Source organism: Pinus tabuliformis, chromosome 3_2 (assembly GCF_031772625.1).
Source record: "Pinus tabuliformis cultivar Carrire ecotype Pingquan chromosome 3_2, CPIR1, whole genome shotgun sequence".
NCBI lineage: Eukaryota > Viridiplantae > Streptophyta > Pinopsida > Pinales > Pinaceae > Pinus > Pinus tabuliformis.
Window position 1 is genome coordinate 669,518,126 of NC_142302.1, and position 21,686 is coordinate 669,539,811.

The following is a 21,686-nucleotide window of genomic DNA, read 5'->3' on the forward strand; positions in this document are numbered from 1 at the left end:
AGACTCCAGTGGTACTTCAATTGCTACTGAGAGAATTCCCCTTGAATACTCAAAACCTCAACTGTTTCCACAGAAGACTGCCTCCAGACTGTGTTTTCACCATTCCACCTGTCTATTTACAATTCTTGCAACTTGGAGAGCTATGGAGACCCCTATTGCACTAAATATTAAGCCCATCAATGCACCTCACCAGGAACTAGCATGGAAAGCCCTGGGGGACATGGACTACCAAATGCTGGATTGGTTCCCCATGGGAACCAAGTATAATGTGCTAATGTTGAATGAACTAAGAGCCCAACACCTCAGTGGGGTAGATATCTTGGGGATTTGGGAGTCAAATTTGCCCATATACAACCTTCCCCAAGTCAATCCAATGCCAGAGCTCATTTATAGCTGCCAGGAATGCTATGACCCCAGCCAAAGGGCAGTCATAAGCCCCACAGGCCTAGTCCTGTTCCAGATCACCCCAGAGAGCATAAACCAGATGCTGCACTTCAATACAGCCAAGAAATTGACCCCTCTGTCCATGCAGAATCTGATTAACACAGGGATCAAGCTGTCCAGTGACCAAATTGTCAAGATTAACCAACTGTTTGTCACACCAAGTTCAGAAACAGTCAGAACCCCTCCTATTGGGTACCATTATCTGAATGAGTTGGGCAGAATGCTAGTGGATCTGATTGGCTATGTCCTAGGGTTCAGGGGGCTGGAAGATGTAGATGAAAGTATAATGGCAATGATGTCCATATTTGCCCCTGGTAAGCCTCCAGCTGTGCAGTATGATTATGCAACCTACATAGCAGAGAAAATCCATGATCAGTTCATGAATCTGAAAAGGGAGAGACTGTTCAGGTACTCCTCATATATATATCATTTATTCCTTTTCTATCAGCCAGCTACCTTCTCCGTTCCTTTGAGGCCACTCAATGCCCAAGGAAGCCCAAGATCAGTTGTTTTCTGGACCTCTGTGTTTCATTTTACCTCAGTATCACCCTATACATACTGTGAGTTCATTGATTTATTTGTTCATCCGGCCCTAACAGTTCTGCAAGGTACTCCTCCTCCTAGATTAACCGATGAAATGAGGAGGATTCTACATCTGAACAAATCCTACAATATTGGCAACTGGTACTTCTACCAGAACCACACAGTCATTAGGATATATGGCTGTGAAATGAACCCATTTAGGTTGCCAAGGTATGTCCCCATGAGGCTGTTTGCCTTGGAGTATTTCAGGCAGTTTGGGAACTCAGATTACCTTCATTTTCAGAGTAGAAACAAGAAGTCACAACTGAAGGTAAGAAGCCAGCTAGGTTCCTTCCTGTATAACAAGAAAGAGGAAGGATGGAAAGAGGCACACAGCATCCTGGAAGGCCTCAGATTGCAGACCAGTTTTGAGTGGATTCCTTATGACCCCAATCATACTATCTCCCTCAGGAGAATTAGATACAGACTGGGCAACTATGCACATAAAAGACAACCCGAAATAGAAAAATATGCCAATGCACTAGATTGGGAAGAGGGTACACTAATAGAACAACTCACTGAGGTAGAACTGCTTGAGAAGGAAGCTAGGAATGTACAAAAGGAAACTGACTTGGAAACTTGTGGACAGGTGCCCTCCTCCTACAGAAAGCAAATTGGAACAGCTGCTGGATCTTCAGCAGCACAGCAGCAAACCACTGAGAAGACATCCCAGGCAGCAAGCAAAGACAAAGGTAAACAGGTGGAACAACCACCTATATTGACAGAGGAACAAGTTGACACCTTGCTACAGCAGCAAGAAGAAATGGAACAACAAGAATTGGGGCAGCAACAAGAAAAAGCACAGTCTAGTGAACAGCCCTTGCAGCAGGAAAAAGGGACAGATCAACCTGGTAACACTGAGCAGCAGCCCCAAACAAAGGTGCCTCCCAGGACAGATACCAATATAGACACCTCAGTCCTCCAAACACCACAGAAGGAGGATGTGACAAGGAAAAGGGAGAGAGAGACCCCCCACACCTCATCATTCATCAGAGGAGAGAAGAGACAAAGACTGAATGACTCCCAAGAGGAGGACATAGCAGTAAGGCAAGCCATGGGCATGGGCCCACCCAGTGGAGAACTTTCGGCCAGCTCATCCCAGCGAGGACATGACATGACTATGGGAGGAGAGGTCAGCTCCTCCGGTCAAACTAGAAAGGGGCAGTCAAGTATAAAACAGCAATTCATTGACATCAAGAGGAGGAGTGATCCAATAAAAGTGCAGCTGTACGATCACTTGTTGAACCTAGTTCCTAGCAACCAGCAGAGACTCATGTCTGCTTTCGATGTGAGCGAAGGCAAAATGATAATGAGCCACTTCATGCCTACAACTTTGCAGCCTCAGTCCACCTCGGACTATCTAAGAACCAACATGGAGGTTCTTGCCAAAGACATACACCCCATGGACAAGATTGAACTACATAAGCAGACTGGTGAAATGGTGTATGCCTCCCTGGCAGATGAGACATTGGAGAATTATAAATTAAAGAGCAGCCTGGACAACACAGCTTCTCAGCTGGAGTTAGAAAGAGCATCATCACAAGCCAAGGACAATAGGATCAAGTCCTTGGAAGAGGTAATTATAGAGATAGGGCATGATCCTAAAGATGTCAAAGGCATCCAAGAACTTCTGAAGATAAGGGATGCAGACATGGCAGCCCTAAGAAAGAAAATCAAAATCCCGGCCACCATCCATCCACAAACAGATGAAGTTGCCCAGCAAAGGCAAGAGAAGGATGCTACAGATCTGCTGGTGTCCTTATACAAAGAGCTGGTTAGGACTCAAGACCAGCTAGGACAAACTGAAGCTGCAAAGGCAGCACTGCAAGAAACCCTGAAGCAAAGAGAAGAGGGCCAACCCTCCCAGCCTCCTCCTGTCATAATAAATCTTGAGGAAACCCCTCCAAAGATTACTCCTCCTCCTCAGCAAACAGAAGCTACAGCACCAACTACAGCACCATCCACAGCAGCAACAACTACAACATCAGAACAGGCTGCTAGTTTAGACATGCAAAAGCTGCAAGCTGAGATCCAAGCCATGGAATCTCAAATGAAAGAGCTGGATGAGCTTAAGAAAACCTTGACTAAGGTAAATGAAAGGTTTGACAAGAGCAAACAGAATGAGGCAGCCAAGGACAAAGAGGTAAAAGCTCTTAAGAGGAGAATTGCTGAACTAGAGAAGGAGCTTGCACTAGAAAAGGTGACAGCTGAAATGAAAGCAGTGCTATGGAGCAACATTGGGCGGTCCATTGCCAAACAGTGGCAATATATTGAGACCATGGATGAGCAAATGGTGCTCATGACTAAAGCAAACAGAGAAATACAGAGAGCCAGGGCAAGCCTTGGACACATGCCAGAAGCTGCTACTAGGATAATCAATACTCTGAACTATAAGACTAGCTCTCAATTAGCTGTCATGGGAATCACTAACAGGACAGAAGCAATTGCTGTAGCAAAGAGACTCATTACATTAAGGAACTTGGTTGGAACATTGGAGAGGAGGACCCAGGATATGCAGACTGAAATCAATAGATTCCTGGAAAAATTCGTGACACTACAGAACAGAGGCCTCCCCAGCATCTTAAGCAGTGTAGGAAGACTGCTCACCCTGGACAATTACAATAAGAGGATTGATGCCCATGCAGTGGCAGAGATTGCACAACCACCCAGCACTTCAGCAGAGCCAGGGCCAGCCACCGGGCAGAGTATGTATGACAGGGTAGAGAACCTGTTTTTCCTAATGAATGAAGTCGACCATCTGTTTGATACACCACCTAACTTCTTCAAATTCACAGAAGCAGATGAAACTCTGGGGGCAATCTTAGCACACCAGCTGCCCACACAGGATGCCTGGAGAAATTTAACACAAACAGTTCTGTCAGGCCAGAATCAGTAGCGCTATTTCTACAGGCAAATAAGCATACATGCGCAGGCACAGTTTTGAGGAAAGATATCTACAGGGAAGAGGCAGAGGCTGAGCCAACTCAGCAGGACCATTGACTCACCACAAGCAACAGTCACAATCACAGGTGACAAGTCCAAGACACAGCGTACAAAGCATTAAAGACAGATTTTCCAGCATTTACTCAGAATATCTCGACCGACTCAGCTGTCTCCAAAGGCTAAAATATCTTCTGACAGAGCATTAAAATGCCTGTACTCTGTAATCAATGCTGCATTAAATTTTGGCCATAATATCTTAAGTAGTTGGTAAGAAAGTAAAATCTGAGATAACTCAGGACTCAGATATTTTGTAAATGACCGCAAGTATATATTCACCCTTCACAGCAGTTGAAGGGGTTGTTGTTATTTTCTTTTGAAGAGCTCTAGCTCGTTGTAATATTTTTCAGAGAAGTAATACAAAGGAAGAATGGAATTTCCAAGGCTTGGTGTTCTTTGATGTATTGTGGTGAAAGATGAATGTTACAGGATTCCAGGGTGTTGCATAAAACAGCAAGTATTCTCAAATCTCTTTGTTATATGTTTTTTTTGAGTCTTTTGTTCTCTTTTGTTGTTCAAATGTTTTACACTTGATAGCAAGGTGAAAGGATAGTCCCAGGATTTAACCATGTTTACCCTGGACTCAAACTGAGCTATTATACATGTTTTCCTCAGATACAGTGACAGAATTGTAATTCTTAATTGCTGCATTTCAAAACTGTGTCTTTTACTGTGACAGTCATTCTCAGGGATCCAATTTTTGCCCCTAAGACCTCTGTTTTCTCCTCTTAAAGCTGTCTGTTGGGAACATATAGATAACAAGTGAAAATTCTTAAATGCTTTCACTGTTTGTGTTATCTGTTTCCAGTCATTTAATCAAAAATCTGTTCTATTAAGTACTCAAATGGCCCTGTAAGTCCCATCTTTCATCTCAAAGTTTCAAACACATATAGCCACAGACTCCATTGCCCAATGGTACTCAACCCTTCTGAAAACTACTTCACTAGAACCTAAAAGGAGTTTCATCAACCAAAACATAAACAAAAACCAGTGCATAATAGCTAGCCTAAAACCCTATCATAAACAGTTACAAATCATAAAGAGAGAGCCCTCTCTGATCACAGTTTGGCTAGAAACAGTGATCCAAAGATTGGTTAGTGGTTACCCCGGCCGTATTCCCTTGGGAGTCATAGGGAACAACCTGGGTGTTAACATAAATGGCGACTCCACTGGGGAGTTAAGATTTTTTCAATTACTATCTATTTCCAAGAGCTACCATCAAGCCTGAAACTAGCCAAGAGGCCTTAGGACTGTTTCTGTAAACACAGGGACAGCTTTAGGGAAGAGCTATCTAGGGAAACTTCATCTTAGCTTTGACAAATATATAGTCATTCTAGAATTCTTACCTAGTCCTTGTACATACAAAACCTTCTGTATAAAGTTCTAAAAGAATACTTAGAAGCTGGCTCCCAAAAGAAACCCAAGGCACACTAGGGCAAACCCTGACCCTGATCAACCCATCATTGTTGATAATCCAAATATCATACCAAAGAACATAAGGAGACGGCAAAAACAAGAAAAGCCTGCTGATTCAGATATAAGTTTAGACCAACCTATCCTCATTCCAACTCCTTGTAAAGTCCTTTTCCGCTCCACACCTAATTCCCCTAGTTCATCATCAACACCTCCAAGCCCTCCTCTCCCATCTTCACCATCTGCACGTACTCTTTCAATCAGTTTCCCGCTTGTTACCCCTGTTATACCTGTGATCCCAGCTGTCCCATTTGTTCCTATTAACCCTATAAATCCCATAAACATGGCTAACAGATATGCACCTTTGCAGATACCAGCCAATGCTCCAGCTCTACCCCAAGACTACCAAACTAGACTCTCATTTTTTGACTCCCAGGGCCCTTTGACAGCTACCCAGCATGCTAAGAAGATGCAAGATCACTTTGAGACCTTTGAAATAGATGATGACAGTGTTAGGATGAGAATTTTTGTTCAAAGCTTAACTGGGGATGTCAGAACTTGGTTTAGATCCTTAAATGCAAATTCCATTGCAACCCCTGAAGTTCTATACCAGGAATTTACCAACAGATGGGAGAAAAAGAGAGATCCACACCATATACTTGGTGAATATAACACTATTAGAAGAGGTCCCCAAGAAACAGTTTTGGAGTATTGTGCTAGGTTCAACAACATATACAATGCCATCCCCCAGAACTTAAGGCCCCCTCCTGATTTGGCCCTTTACAACTTCCCTGATGGTTTTGATTCTGATATGGCTTATCAGTTGAGAGAAAGAGACCCTCCAACCCTTGCAGAAGCCCAAAGAGTTGCAGTCACTGTAGAGGCCAACCTAATTGCCAAAAGAAACAGGGCAAAGCTGGAAAAGAAGGTTGGTTTCAAAGAAGAGCCCTCAGGCTTTGATCAAAAGTTGGATGCAATACTAAACAGCATGAAAAGACTAGGTGAGAGAGTGGAATCAGTAGAAAGAAAGTCATCATGGGAGGCACCACAAAACAATCCTCCTAGAAACCCAAATTTTAGGAGAGCACAGAACCCCAATATAGGAAAAACAGGTGCTGACCAAGACATCAGACCCCCTTTTCAAGAAAATTATGCAGAAACTTCCTCAGCTAATCAGCTCAATGAAGATCCTGAGATCAACTTAATAGGTCTGGATGGTAAAAGCCATGTTTTCCTAACACAAGAAGACCATGATGAGGATGAAAACAAAACATTCCAAACACAATCAGGAGAATCCTTTGACTTTAAACAAGGGTATGACACTGCTGTCTATGAAGTCCATAAACAATACAAACTAAGAAGTCGGACTGTAAATGCAAATCAGCCTGAGAAGGTAAAGGAGAAACAGCAAACTAAAGATACCTTGGTCACTGAACCCAATGACAAAACAAACTTGCCTGCAAAGGAAGTAGTGGTTGAGGAGGTCACTGAATCATTGTCCACACCACAACAGCCCATGGCAACCTCATCCTCCCACCCAAATCCGAACATTACCCCTCAAGACATCAACATGAGGGACAGGTTCCAAAATCAAGATGAAATCCAACAAGAAGATTCAATGAACAAGGAAAGGACTGCTATCCATGACCCTAAAATTCAGGTGGATAAACCCTTTGACCTAGGAACAGAGATTGGCAAGTTAAAGATAGCAATTCCCCTTTCAGAGCTAGCCAAGCATGACATATATAAGCAACAGATCAAAAAATCCCTTCAGCTCACCAACAACAAAGATGATGTAAATGTGCTAGATGACACTCCAGAATTACTGTTTGGCCCAGAGGTAGATGGAAAAACAGTAGTCACAGGGGTTTTACCTTTTTATGTCAGCTTGCATGTTCATGATAAAATACTGCATAATGCAATGTTTGACTCAGGTGCATCTCACAACCTTATGCCAAAAGCAGTCATGGAAAGATTAAACTTGGATATAACAAGACCATACAAAGACCTGTTTTCTTTTGATTCTAGTCAAGTCAAATGCTTGGGCCTAATAAAAGATTTATGTGTGTCCTTGGTTCAATTTCCCAACAAAACCATTTTAATGGATGTTGTTGTTGCTGATATCCCACCCAAATATGGGATGCTCCTATCAAGATCATGGGGAGCCAAGCTCCAAGGCTCCCTGCAATTAGACATGTCATATGCAACCATCTCTGTCTTTGGACAACCCAAGAGACTTTATAGGGAAACACTCATGAAATATATGGTCAGCAGTGAAGAAAAGCCTCAAAATTTTCCAAGATATGCTGTCCATTCGGACATAGACTCCTTCATCCTCTTCAATGACAGCACAAGCTCCTTAAACAATGACATTAAGACCGAAACACCCATACAAGAACAAAACATTGATCAAACAAGTGGCACCTGCCAAATTTTAATCAGCCCAACAGCACCCATTCACCCTCCTTTAGTCGTCAAAAATTGTCAAACAAATGATGAAATTATCCTAGGAGACAAATGGGAAAAGAAACCTCAACTCATGCTCACATGGCCATCCCATGAAAAGAATTTAAGATCTCCTGACCAGCAAGATAGCTTGTGGGTCCTAGAGTTTGATGGCTCAGTTAACAAGTTAGGGGCAGGAGCTGGAGTATGGATACATAACAAAGAGAAAGCCTGTGCACAAGGCCGGGCTTATAGATTGAACTTTAAATGCACTAACAACATGGCAGAATATGAAGCTCTGCTACTAGGCCTCAAGATTGCAAAATCATTACAAGCACATAGCCTCTCAATCATGGGGGACTCCGATCTAGTAATTCAACAAGTAAAAGGGGATTTTTTCACCAATGACAAAAGATTAAGGTCCTATAGGTCTGCTGTAATTGAAATACTAGAAACTTTCTTCGAGTTTGTTATCACAAAGATTCCAAGGGGTCACAATCTCCATGCTCACAGCTTGGCAACATTTGCCAGCACCTTCAAATTCCCACTACAACCCAATAATTGTTTCACAGCAGAGGTCAAATATAGGCCTTCTATTCCAAACAATGTCAAAGAGTGGCAAGTATTTGAGAATGATAGGCAAATAAACAACTTTTTAACCTTGCAACAAGAGTTTACAGGATTAAATATTGACCTTGAGACAGCAAATCAATCTCAAATAGTTGATGGAGCAAGTCAATCACAATTACAGTTTCAACAGTCTGCCCACCCAATGTCACCTAGAACAGCCAAACAACTACTCAGTCCAACCATTTTCAACAAAGAAAACATTCAGCAAATTCACCAAATTGACTGTGAAGAGCTGAGCAACGCTGAAGATGAAATCATACAACTCAAAGACAATCTTCTTCCAGCAGGCCTTACCCCACTAGAGGATATTTTTGACTCAAATGATGTCCCCAGAAAACCTAAGATGCAGCCATTAGATGCAACAATTGAAGAATGTAACATTGGTACCACTGACAAGCCTAAAATAATAAAGCTATCTGCTGCTTTGCCCCCTGACCAAAAACCCAAATATGTTGATCTCTTTAAAGAGTTCGAAGATGTCTTTGCCTGGGGTTATGAAGACTTGAAGTCTTATGATACCTCTGTTATCCAGCACACCATTCCCCTCAAGCCTAATCAAAAACCATTCAAACAGAAATTGAGAAGAATCAATCCTGTCCTTCTTCCTTCCATTGAAAAGGAATTACAAAAAATGTTCAAAGCTGGTATCATAGCACCAATCAGGTTTTCTGAGTGGATTTCAAATTTGGTCCCTACAAGAAAGAAAACTGGTGAGATTAGACTTTGTGTAGACTTAAGGAATTTGAACCTAGTGTCACTCAAAGACAACTACCCCTTACCCAAAATGGACCACATCCTTCAAAGAGTAGTAGGAGCCTCAAGAATATCATTGTTGGATGGCTTCTCAGGTTTCAATCAAATCCTGGTACACCCTGATGATCAAGACAAGACTGCATTTACTACCCCATGGGGTACTTTCAAGTATGTGAAGATGCCCTTTGGATTGAAAAATGCAGGGGCAACATTTCAGAGAGCAATGGACATTGCTTTTGCAAAGGAAATTCATGATTTCTTGGTCATTTACTTAGATGATCTTACACCCTTTTCAAAATCTGACCAAGAACACTTGAAACATCTGAGACAAATCTTCATAACATGCAGGAAATATGGTATTTCCTTGAATCCCAAGAAGTCTTTATTTGGCTTAGAAGAAGGGAAACTTCTAGGACACATCATTTCGAAAGATGGCATAAGAATTGATCCAGATAGGATACAAGCTATTCTACAAATGCCTCACCCAAGGAATGTCAAGGAGCTGCAAGGATTCTTGGGAAAAATCAACTTTTTGAGAAGGTTTATCCCAAATTTAGCAGAGTTAATTAGGTTACTAAACAATATGCTAAAGAAAGATTCAAAGGTCAAATGGACTGTTGAAGCAAAACAAGCTTTTGAAAGTATAAAATTGGCCTTGACTCAAACCCCAGTGTTAACTAACCCTCAGTTTGACAGAGACTTCATCATTTTCTCCTTTGCCTCCCAACACACTATTGCTGCTGTTTTATTACAGAAAGATGACCAAGGGAATGAAAAGCCCATTGCTTTTTTCAGCAGAGCTCTTAGAGATGCTCCCCTAAAGTACCAAATAATGGAGAAACAAGCCTATGCCTTGATCAAAGCCATCAAAGACTTTAGGATTTACATCCTTTACTCCCATGTTGTAGCTTATGTACCAAGTCCTATTGTCAAAGACATTCTCACACAAGAAAACTTAGAGGGAAGGAGAGGAAAATGGATTGCAAACATACTTGAATTTGACATTGAAATAAAGCCTACAAAGCTGATAAAAGGGCAAGGTTTGGCCAAGTTAATGACAGAAGCAAATTTCCAAGCCTTAGATATCAACCAACTGGACAGTGAAACAGAGCTGGCGACTCCAAAGATCAATGTAGCCTTTGAACAATCTCCATGGTACTCTGATATCTGTTATGTGTTACAAAACCTGTGTGCTCCCCCAGGACTGTCCAGAACTAAGTCTAGGTTCCTAAAAATGAAAACATCTAAATTTTGTGTGATAGATGAGAATCTACTCTGGAAAAACCATGAAGGTATTTTGCTGCACTGTCTTCTTGAGAGTGAAACTGACAATATCATGCAAGAATTCCATGCTGGAGACTGTGGTGGACATTTGTACTGGAAGTCCACTGTGGACAAGATATTAAGGGCTGGTTATTACTGGCCCACTATCTTCTCTGATATGAAGAAATTCACAACATCATGCCACAAGTGCCAACTGTTTGAAGGCAAAAGACAGTTGCTGCCACTTCCTTTGAGGCCCATTGCAACAGAGAGACCTTTTCAACAATGGGGCTTGGATTTCATTGGGGAAATTCATCCCTCATCTTCAGGACAACACAGATGGATTCTAACAGCAACAGACTACTTCACCAAGTGGATTGAAGCTGCCCCATGCAGACAAGCAAATGATTCAGTAATAATTCAATTTTTGGAGAACAATATACTGGCTAGATTTGGCTGCCCAGACAAGATAATAACAGACAATGCTGCTGCCTTCAGATCCAAGAAGATGGTAAACTTTTGCCATAAATTTCACATTACTTTGGGCCATTCTACAGCTTACTATCCTCAAGGAAATGGTCTTGCTGAATCATCAAACAAAAGCCTGATAAACATCATAAAGAAAGTGTTGGAAGAGAACAAAAAGAACTGGCATAAGAAACTAGTAAATGCTTTATGGGCAGACAGATTAACCACCAAAAGATCAATTGGGACCAGCCCATATGAGTTAGTCTATGGATTAGAGGCCAGATTTCCTTCATCACTAGGAGTGCCAGTTATGAAACTTCTACAAGAAAGCCAAGCAGAGCCAAATAACATGCAAAGAAGGATTAACCAGATAATTTGTCTACAGCAGACCAGAGAACAAGTTTTCAGCAGAGTGCAGATACTACAAGAGAAACTGAAAAAGGCCTTTGATAGAAGGACTAAAGCTGAAGATTTCAATGTAGGGGACAAAGTTTTAAAGTGGGATGCAAGAAGAGAAGAGAAAGGAAAACATGGGAAGTTTGATTCCTTATGGAAAGGACCATTTGCTGTCCAAGCAGTACAAGGTAATAACACCTACTTCCTAAAAAGTTTGACTGTAACTGAACTGGATGAAGGTCCTGTCAATGGCAGGATGCTGAAGCACTATTTTGACTGTTCACTATGATAGAAATTCAGAGGTTCATTGTATATATGCAATTGTACATATTCCTTTTGATTTAAATTGTATAAAGAGGTTTTCCCAAATGCTGCACCTAGCAGCAACAGGCAGATAGAATCAGAGGTTCTCCAAGAAAGAAGCACACTATTTTGACAGATTATATGCAGCAGATTTTAAAGACAAAGATGGGCAGTCGAGCAACAAGGCAATCTGACCTGCTGTTCTTGGTCTTTCAAAAGAAAAACCATCCCCATGTGGAGCCACTGTTGGATACCTATAGTAATAGGTTTCATATTTCATGATTGGCAAGAGAAAAGCCAAATATGCTCTGCTCTGGTATCCCAAAGATCCCATATTTCCTAGAAAGCAAGAGCTGGGTAAAGTGTTTCAAGTATTGAGGACCTTATTTCAATTTTTGTGGATGATTCAACAGTCTAATCTGGATCATGCCATGTTTCAATTTTGTGTTGTAGAATAGAGAAAGAGGTCTGTCCAAACAGCTTAATCTTGGCAGACAAGTAGTTCAGGTAGAGAAGCAAAGGTTCCCAAAAGTTTAATCTGGGACCTTGGAAGACATAAGGGTAGAAGTAGATAGAGAGAAAAGGAAAAAAAAGCCAAAGAAAAGAAAAGGCAATTGAGGGTTGCAAGTTCAAGTGCCCCTCCAAGAAGAAACAAAAAATGCTAGGAAAATAGTTGGGTAGGCAGTTGTGGTTGCAGAAAGAATATGATCACCATTACACAGGCATCAATAGGTCTCTTGCCAAGGCCATAAATCTATCAGCAAACAAAGTGGTGAATTCTATGAACTCACAGCAAAGAGCATCACTAACCTCTTCTCTTTCCCTCTCTACTCCATCACTAACACCCCCTTTCTAAATTCCCCTCCTTCATTCATATTAACTCCTAATTCTACTATATAACCTCCCTTATCTTACCCCACCCCTAATATTATTAACACTAAGGTGTATAAAACCCCAAATCTTATGTATATTCCCTCCCCTAGGCATAATAGCCGTGTATTTCTCAAAAGGGACCAAATGGCATCTGGCCACTTTGGTGAACCTATTCCACCCTACTTCCCCTTTGCTGCAAGTTAATTTGCCTTCAAATCACCTCTGCATTGCCAAAACCCACTTTCCAAACCCATTTTGCCTATAAAACCTTTGCAAATGGTTAATACCCGCCTCTGGCACGTTTCCCAATCCTACCGCATTATGGTTGAGCCAAAACATTGAAAAAACCCACATAAAACCCATAAAGTTTGATTTTTCCGCCCACAATATCAAACGCGCATGTTTCCCCTCCGCCAGCCGTCGGATCAAGCCCATCAGATCCGACGGCCCACAGCAATATCGGAGCGCTTCCCGTGGCGGCGATTTAACTCCCGGGGAAGTGACGTTGCGCCTTGTCAGGCCTCCTCCACGCGTCGAGCGTTAAACCATCTCGGAGCCCGCTCTGACATCCTCCGCGCCGTACCTAAACCGCCCCGAGAAACCGCGGCGGTTAAGGCCTTAACCGTGACCGCTGCACGTTAACCGCCACCTACCCGCCGCTGACTCGCCGCCACGTCTTTGCCTGCCCGTACCCGCCTATGTTATTGGCCCACCTCACTGCTGACTGGGCTGCCACCTCGCCGCCCCTTTGACCAGTCACCCACTGCCACGTCGCCCGATGACGTCAGCTGACGTCACCTCACCATGACCCACCAATGACGTCATGCTGACGTCAGCAGAAAAAAGCGCCAAATTGGTAAAATAACCCATATTTACCAATTTTTCCCGTGTTTTTACCATTTTCACTGTGATTTTTACTGAACGCTCTGCTTGACCGTTTCAACTCGAATTTTCACCAACCAGTCGATTAGCCCGGGCGACCTCCTCAAAAAGCAACTCTGCACCTGTGTTTCAACCTCTGCTCGTCGAATTACAGGTATTTAGACCATTTCGCCCTCCATACGACCTTCATTAAGCTTAAATTTGCTCAGAGGGATATCAGAACCATAAAAACTATATTTACACCGTTCATTCCCCTTCATTCATCCAGCATTGTCATTGTGAGGGCCAAGAAACACTGGCAGAGCTCTAGAAACCTGCAATTCCCATTAAACCTCTGTAATTCTGCGTTTTCCCGGCAGAATTGCTAATAGACATAATTCACCCGGTTAGAGAGTTCAGTTACACCACAGAGAGGTTCTGTCACTAGACTCCAGTGGTACTTCAATTGCTACTGAGAGAATTCCCCTTGAATACTCAAAACCTCAACTGTTTCCACAGAAGACTGCCTCCAGACTGTGTTTTCACCATTCCACCTGTCTATTTACAATTCTTGCAACTTGGAGAGCTATGGAGACCCCTATTGCACTAAATATTAAGCCCATCAATGCACCTCACCAGGAACTAGCATGGAAAGCCCTGGGGGACATGGACTACCAAATGCTGGATTGGTTCCCCATGGGAACCAAGTATAATGTGCTAATGTTGAATGAACTAAGAGCCCAACACCTCAGTGGGGTAGATATCTTGGGGATTTGGGAGTCAAATTTGCCCATATACAACCTTCCCCAAGTCAATCCAATGCCAGAGCTCATTTATAGCTGCCAGGAATGCTATGACCCCAGCCAAAGGGCAGTCATAAGCCCCACAGGCCTAGTCCTGTTCCAGATCACCCCAGAGAGCATAAACCAGATGCTGCACTTCAATACAGCCAAGAAATTGACCCCTCTGTCCATGCAGAATCTGATTAACACAGGGATCAAGCTGTCCAGTGACCAAATTGTCAAGATTAACCAACTGTTTGTCACACCAAGTTCAGAAACAGTCAGAACCCCTCCTATTGGGTACCATTATCTGAATGAGTTGGGCAGAATGCTAGTGGATCTGATTGGCTATGTCCTAGGGTTCAGGGGGCTGGAAGATGTAGATGAAAGTATAATGGCAATGATGTCCATATTTGCCCCTGGTAAGCCTCCAGCTGTGCAGTATGATTATGCAACCTACATAGCAGAGAAAATCCATGATCAGTTCATGAATCTGAAAAGGGAGAGACTGTTCAGGTACTCCTCATATATATATCATTTATTCCTTTTCTATCAGCCAGCTACCTTCTCCGTTCCTTTGAGGCCACTCAATGCCCAAGGAAGCCCAAGATCAGTTGTTTTCTGGACCTCTGTGTTTCATTTTACCTCAGTATCACCCTATACATACTGTGAGTTCATTGATTTATTTGTTCATCCGGCCCTAACAGTTCTGCAAGGTACTCCTCCTCCTAGATTAACCGATGAAATGAGGAGGATTCTACATCTGAACAAATCCTACAATATTGGCAACTGGTACTTCTACCAGAACCACACAGTCATTAGGATATATGGCTGTGAAATGAACCCATTTAGGTTGCCAAGGTATGTCCCCATGAGGCTGTTTGCCTTGGAGTATTTCAGGCAGTTTGGGAACTCAGATTACCTTCATTTTCAGAGTAGAAACAAGAAGTCACAACTGAAGGTAAGAAGCCAGCTAGGTTCCTTCCTGTATAACAAGAAAGAGGAAGGATGGAAAGAGGCACACAGCATCCTGGAAGGCCTCAGATTGCAGACCAGTTTTGAGTGGATTCCTTATGACCCCAATCATACTATCTCCCTCAGGAGAATTAGATACAGACTGGGCAACTATGCACATAAAAGACAACCCGAAATAGAAAAGTATGCCAATGCACTAGATTGGGAAGAGGGTACACTAATAGAACAACTCACTGAGGTAGAACTACTTGAGAAGGAAGCTAGGAATGTACAAAAGGAAACTGACTTGGAAACTTGTGGACAGGTGCCCTCCTCTTACAGAAAGCAAATTGGAACAGCTGCTGGATCTTCAGCAGCACAGCAGCAAACCACTGAGAAGACATCCCAGGCAGCAAGCAAAGACAAAGGTAAACAGGTGGAACAGCCACCTGTATTGACAGAGGAACAAGTTGACACCTTGCTACAGCAGCAAGAAGAAATGGAACAGCAAGAATTGGGGCAGCAACAAGAAAAAGCACAGTCCAGTGAACAGCCCTTGCAGCAGGAAAAAGGGACAGATCAACCTGGTAACACTGAGCAGCAGCCCCAAACAAAGGTGCCTCCCAGGACAGATACCAATATAGACACCTCAGTCCTCCAAACACCACAGAAGGAGGATGTGACAAGGAAAAGGGAGAGAGAGACCCCCCACACCTCATCATTCATCAGAGGAGAGAAGAGACAAAGACTGAATGACTCCCAAGAGGAGGACATAGCAGTAAGGCAAGCCATGGGCATGGGCCCACCCAGTGGAGAACTTTCGGCCAGCTCATCCCAGCGAGGACATGACATGACTATGGGAGGAGAGGTCAGCTCCTCCGGTCAAACTAGAAAGGGGCAGTCAAGTATAAAACATCAATTCATTGACATCAAGAGGAGGAGTGATCCAATAAAAGTGCAGCTGTACGATCACTTGTTGAACCTAGCTCCTAGCAACCAGCAGAGACTCATGTCTGCTTTCGATGTGAGCGAAGGCAAAATGATAATGAGCCACTTCATGCCTACAACTTTGCAGCCTCAGTCCACCTCGGACTATCTAAGAACCAACATGGAGGTTCTTGCCAAAGACATACACCCCATGGACAAGATTGAACTACATAAGCAGACTGGTGAAATGGTGTATGCCTCCCTGGCAGATGAGACATTGGAGAATTATAAATTAAAGAGCAGCCTGGACAACACAGCTTCTCAGCTGGAGTTAGAAAGAGCATCATCACAAGCCAAGGACAATAGGATCAAGTCCTTGGAAGAGGTAATTATAGAGATAGGGCATGATCCTAAAGATGTCAAAGGCATCCAAGAACTTCTGAAGATAAGGGATGCAGACATGGCAGCCCTAAGAAAGAAAATCAAACTCCCGGCCACCATCCATCCACAAACAGATGAAGTTGCCCAGCAAAGGCAAGAGAAGGATGCTACAGATCTGCTGGTGTCCTTATACAAAGAGCTGGTTAGGACTCAAGACCAGCTAGGACAAACTGAAGCTGCAAAGGCAGCACTGCAAGAAACCCTGAAGCAAAGAGAAGAGGGCCAACCCTCCCAGCCTCCTCCTGTCATAATAAATCTTGAGGAAACCCCTCCAAAGATTACTCCTCCTCCTCAACAAACAGAAGCTACAACACCAACTACAGCACCATCCACAGCAGCAACAACTACAACATCAGAACAGGCTGCTAGTTTAGACATGCAAAAGCTGCAAGCTGAGATCCAAGCCATGGAATCTCAAATGAAAGAGCTGGATGAGCTTAAGAAAACCTTGACTAAGGTAAATGAAAGGTTTGACAAGAGCAAACAGAATGAGGCAGCCAAGGACAGAGAGGTAAAAGCTCTTAAGAGGAGAATTGCTGAACTAGAGAAGGAGCTTGCACTAGAAAAGGTGACAGCTGAAATGAAAGCAGTGCTATGGAGCAACATTGGGCGGTCCATTGCCAAACAGTGGCAATATATTGAGACCATGGATGAGCAAATGGTGCTCATGACTAAAGCAAACAGAGAAATACAGAGAGCCAGGGCAAGCCTTGGACACATGCCAGAAGCTGCTACTAGGATAATCAATACTCTGAACTATAAGACTAGCTCTCAATTAGCTGTCATGGGAATCACTAACAGGACAGAAGCAATTGCTGTAGCAAAGAGAGTCATTACATTAAGGAACTTGGTTGGAACATTGGAGAGGAGGACCCAGGATATGCAGACTGAAATCAATAGATTCCTGGAAAAATTCGTGACACTACAGAACAGAGGCCTCCCCAGCATCTTAAGCAGTGTAGGAAGACTGCTCACCCTGGACAATTACAATAAGAGGATTGATGCCCATGCAGTGGCAGAGATTGCACAACCACCCAGCACTTCAGCAGAGCCAGGGCCAGCCACCGGGCAGAGTATGTATGACAGGGTAGAGAACCTGTTTTTCCTAATGAATGAAGTCGACCATCTGTTTGATACACCACCTAACTTCTTCAAATTCACAGAAGCAGATGAAACTCTGGGGGCAATCTTAGCACACCAGCTGCCCACACAGGATGCCTGGAGAAATTTAACACAAACAGTTCTGTCAGGCCAGAATCAGTAGCGCTATTTCTACAGGCAAATAAGCATACATGCGCAGGCACAGTTTTGAGGAAAGATATCTACAGGGAAGAGGCAGAGGCTGAGCCAACTCAGCAGGACCATTGACTCACCACAAGCAACAGTCACAATCACAGGTGACAAGTCCAAGACACAGCGTACAAAACATTAAAGACAGATTTTCCAGCATTTACTCAGAATATCTCGACCGACTCAGCTGTCTCCAAAGGCTAAAATATCTTCTGACAGAGCATTAAAATGCCTGTACTCTGTAATCAATGCTGCATTAAATTTTGGCCATAATATCTTAAGTAGTTGGTAAGAAAGTAAAATCTGAGATAACTCAGGACTCAGATATTTTGTAAATGACCGCAAGTATATATTCACCCTTCACAGCAGTTGAAGGGGTTGTTGTTATTTTCTTTTGAAGAGCTCTAGCTCGTTGTAATATTTTTCAGAGAAGTAATACAAAGGAAGAATGGAATTTCCAAGGCTTGGTGTTCTTTGATGTATTGTGGTGAAAGATGAATGTTACAGGATTCCAGGGTGTTGCATAAAACAACAAGTATTCTCAAATCTCTTTGTTATATGTTTTTTTTGAGTCTTTTGTTCTCTTTTGTTGTTCAAATGTTTTACACTTGATAGCAAGGTGAAAGGATAGTCCCAGGATTTAACCATGTTTACCCTGGACTCAAACTGAGCTATTATACATGTTTTCCTCAGATACAGTGACAGAATTGTAATTCTTAATTGCTGCATTTCAAAACTGTGTCTTTTACTGTGACAGTCATTCTCAGGGATCCAATTTTTGCCCCTAAGACCTCTGTTTTCTCCTCTTAAAGCTGTCTGTTGGGAACATATAGATAACAAGTGAAAATTCTTAAATGCTTTCACTGTTTGTGTTATCTGTTTCCAGTCATTTAATCAAAAATCTGTTCTATTAAGTACTCAAATGGCCCTGTAAGTCCCATCTTTCATCTCAAAGTTTCAAACACATATAGCCACAGACTCCATTGCCCAATGGTACTCAACCCTTCTGAAAACTACTTCACTAGAACCTAAAAGGAGTTTCATCAACCAAAACATAAACAAAAACCAGTGCATAATAGCTAGCCTAAAACCCTATCATAAACAGTTACAAATCATAAAGAGAGAGCCCTCTCTGATCACAGTTTGGCTAGAAACAGTGATCCAAAGATTGGTTAGTGGTTACCCCGGCCGTATTCCCTTGGGAGTCATAGGGAACAACCTGGGTGTTAACAGAGCCTTCATAAATAGAAAGAGGGTTATGGACTAAATATAAAAAGAGGTTTTATTTATTTACCATACCTCTAGTTTATTTATATTTTTATTTATTTACCATACCTTTTGAGTAAGTATAAAAAGAGGTTTTATTTATTTACCATACCTCCACTTTATTTATATTTTTATTTGTTTACACCCTTGCATGTATATAAGGTGACTTATGGAGTAAATATAAAAAATGTTTTATTTATTTACCATACCTCTTATTTATTTATTTATATTTTTATTAATTTACCATACCTCTTTTATAAATATGGTATTTGTCCCATAGGATTCATTTAAATAAAACCTATTCTCGAAAATTAGCACGAATGGAAGGTTGTAACTCCTAATTTCAAAGGTTAAATTTACTTTTTTTACCCTCTCCTTTAAAATAAGGTAGGCTAACCTCTATACCTAATTTTTTTATAAAATAAATTTGAGGCGATTTGTAAAAGTGTACTATGATACAAAATATTCACCCACTAAAAATTTAAAACCCCTTAATTTCGCCAAAGGGCGAAAATTCGCCTCTAAAATTTTCCATGAAAGAGAGTCTGAACCAGGAGAGTCTAGCTCTGCAGAACGCTTTGCATTGTTCATGCACATTACACATTAAATAGAAAACACGGTTTTAGGGAAGTTAGAACAACATCCTAAGAAATAAAAACTAATTCCTATCCTGAGGTTACGTGAACCAACTCTACTTATTATAGGATATTCTCCATTATTTTTAACAACAATGTATATAGATTTTGTGCATATATTTTGATTTTGGGGAGGAACAGATTGCCATAAAGAGTATGATAAGAGATGTTCAGTGGCCTAAGATAAAAGGGTTGTCTCAAATTTTGTGGTATCTGTTGCAATGCCTACAAGTGCGTTCCATCGGGCACCAAAGGGAATAAAGACGAATGCCCATGTTATCGGGGCAAGAGGAGCTCCCAGGGTAAGCCCAAGTGCCCTTGATTTAGGAGATCTGCATTAACCCACTATTGCATTTCATTGGCTTGATCGTCATTGCTATAAACATTGTTTGAAAGTGAAATAAAGAGCCATGTAGGTTGAGTGGAGACTTGTAGGTTGAAATTTTATTTAAATAATTTTTTTAATTTTGATTGGGAGTGTATCTTGGGAGCATTTATTTTGAAGCTTTATATAAAAAAGTAGAATACATCAAATCAAAGCAAAATACATTAAATGAAAATAATCTGTTCCATAAATTACCTTTAGCCTCTTTAACCTTTTTTTTTTTTTGTTTAATGGATTCTTATGGAGATGATCATTGCTAGTAGATTTCTTTGAAAAATACAATATAGCTCTAGATGGTAGTTGGATTGTGTTAACCCAAAATTCCAAATCATTGAGTCACGTATACATCGCGCTTCAAGTATTTCTTCAGCGAGAATGAAGCAATCCTAATAAACGGTGTTGATCGATGATAAATTAGATAATAACAAACGATGTTGACGGATGATAACGTAGATAATAATTATTTGTAAAATATAAGTGTAAAGTACTTTGGTAAATTAGAAACTTGATTGCTAATGCAAACTTTATTACACTATCATCACAAAGCTACTTGCAAAGTCGCAGGATCAACGCTAGGGCATGATGTCCTCATTATCATTATTTATATCACTCAACTTGAATGACAACTTTTTAATACGTGTACCATATGATATAGAATACTTCACTGAACTAGATACCTACATAAGGCAAGAGGTGATTTGATATCCTCATTATCATTATTTATATCACTTCATTTTACTCACAACTTTTAAATACCGTGTACCATATAATATAATAATCCACTAAACACGTTACAAACAAAAGGTAAGAGCCGCTTTCTTGTGGGCTTTTATCAAATTCTCATTACATCATTTCCGGTGATATCTTAATGACGAAACATTATTGCTAATAATGAATATTGGAACAAATTTTTGTACTGAATGCATTAACGAGAGAATTGTGTTGAAAGTAACCCTTTTATGTTTATTTTATGTGTTCTATGTGTATGCTATGTGTGGTATAAGTTGTCACTTCTGAGGTATTATTTTAGATGTGGTTGTTTCTCATGTGTATAAGTTGTTATTGTGACATGTCCTAGTCATAGATCCATTTTTTTAGGATCTAAATTTGTCGAAGTCAGTAATTTGTATCCTATATATATGTAACATTTGTGATCAATAAAAATATGAAAGTGATTTGTGTTGTGTGTAATTTTTCTCTATCTTTCTATTTCTAATAAATTGATCAAGAGTGAGGGACTTGTGAACTTGGTACCCCTAGCAGAATGGGTGACTAAAAAAAAGGTGCTTGAAAGGGTAACCAAATAGAGGGTGCTTGAAAGGGTGACTAAATAGAGGGTGCTCATAGAGAACAATGGTAAATCAAGTGAGATTTATACAAATAACGATGAAGCAGAGGGAGAGTACAAAAAAACAAAAGCAAAGAAGGGAAAACAATGAAAATTGCATTATATAATAGTGGACTCAACTGATACCGTAAGTAAAACATGCTATACACTAGAATTTGTTGGAGGAATCTTGGGACCTCTATGGAATCTATAATTTCCACCGTGGGGATCCTAATTACTAGTTTGGA

General features: G+C 41.4%; 1 protein-coding gene across 1 annotated transcript in view; it reads left to right on the forward strand.

Moving 5' to 3' along the window:
- The window catches only part of LOC149182422 (peamaclein-like), a 43,966-nt gene extending 23,918 nt beyond the window's left edge, over positions 1-20,048 (forward strand). The window contains 2 exon segments of the mRNA XM_089418509.1: positions 19,868-19,903; positions 19,906-20,048. Coding sequence (XP_089274635.1) covers positions 19,868-19,903; positions 19,906-20,048 — 179 coding nt within the window.
- The last annotated feature ends 1,638 nt before the right edge of the window (positions 20,049-21,686 follow it).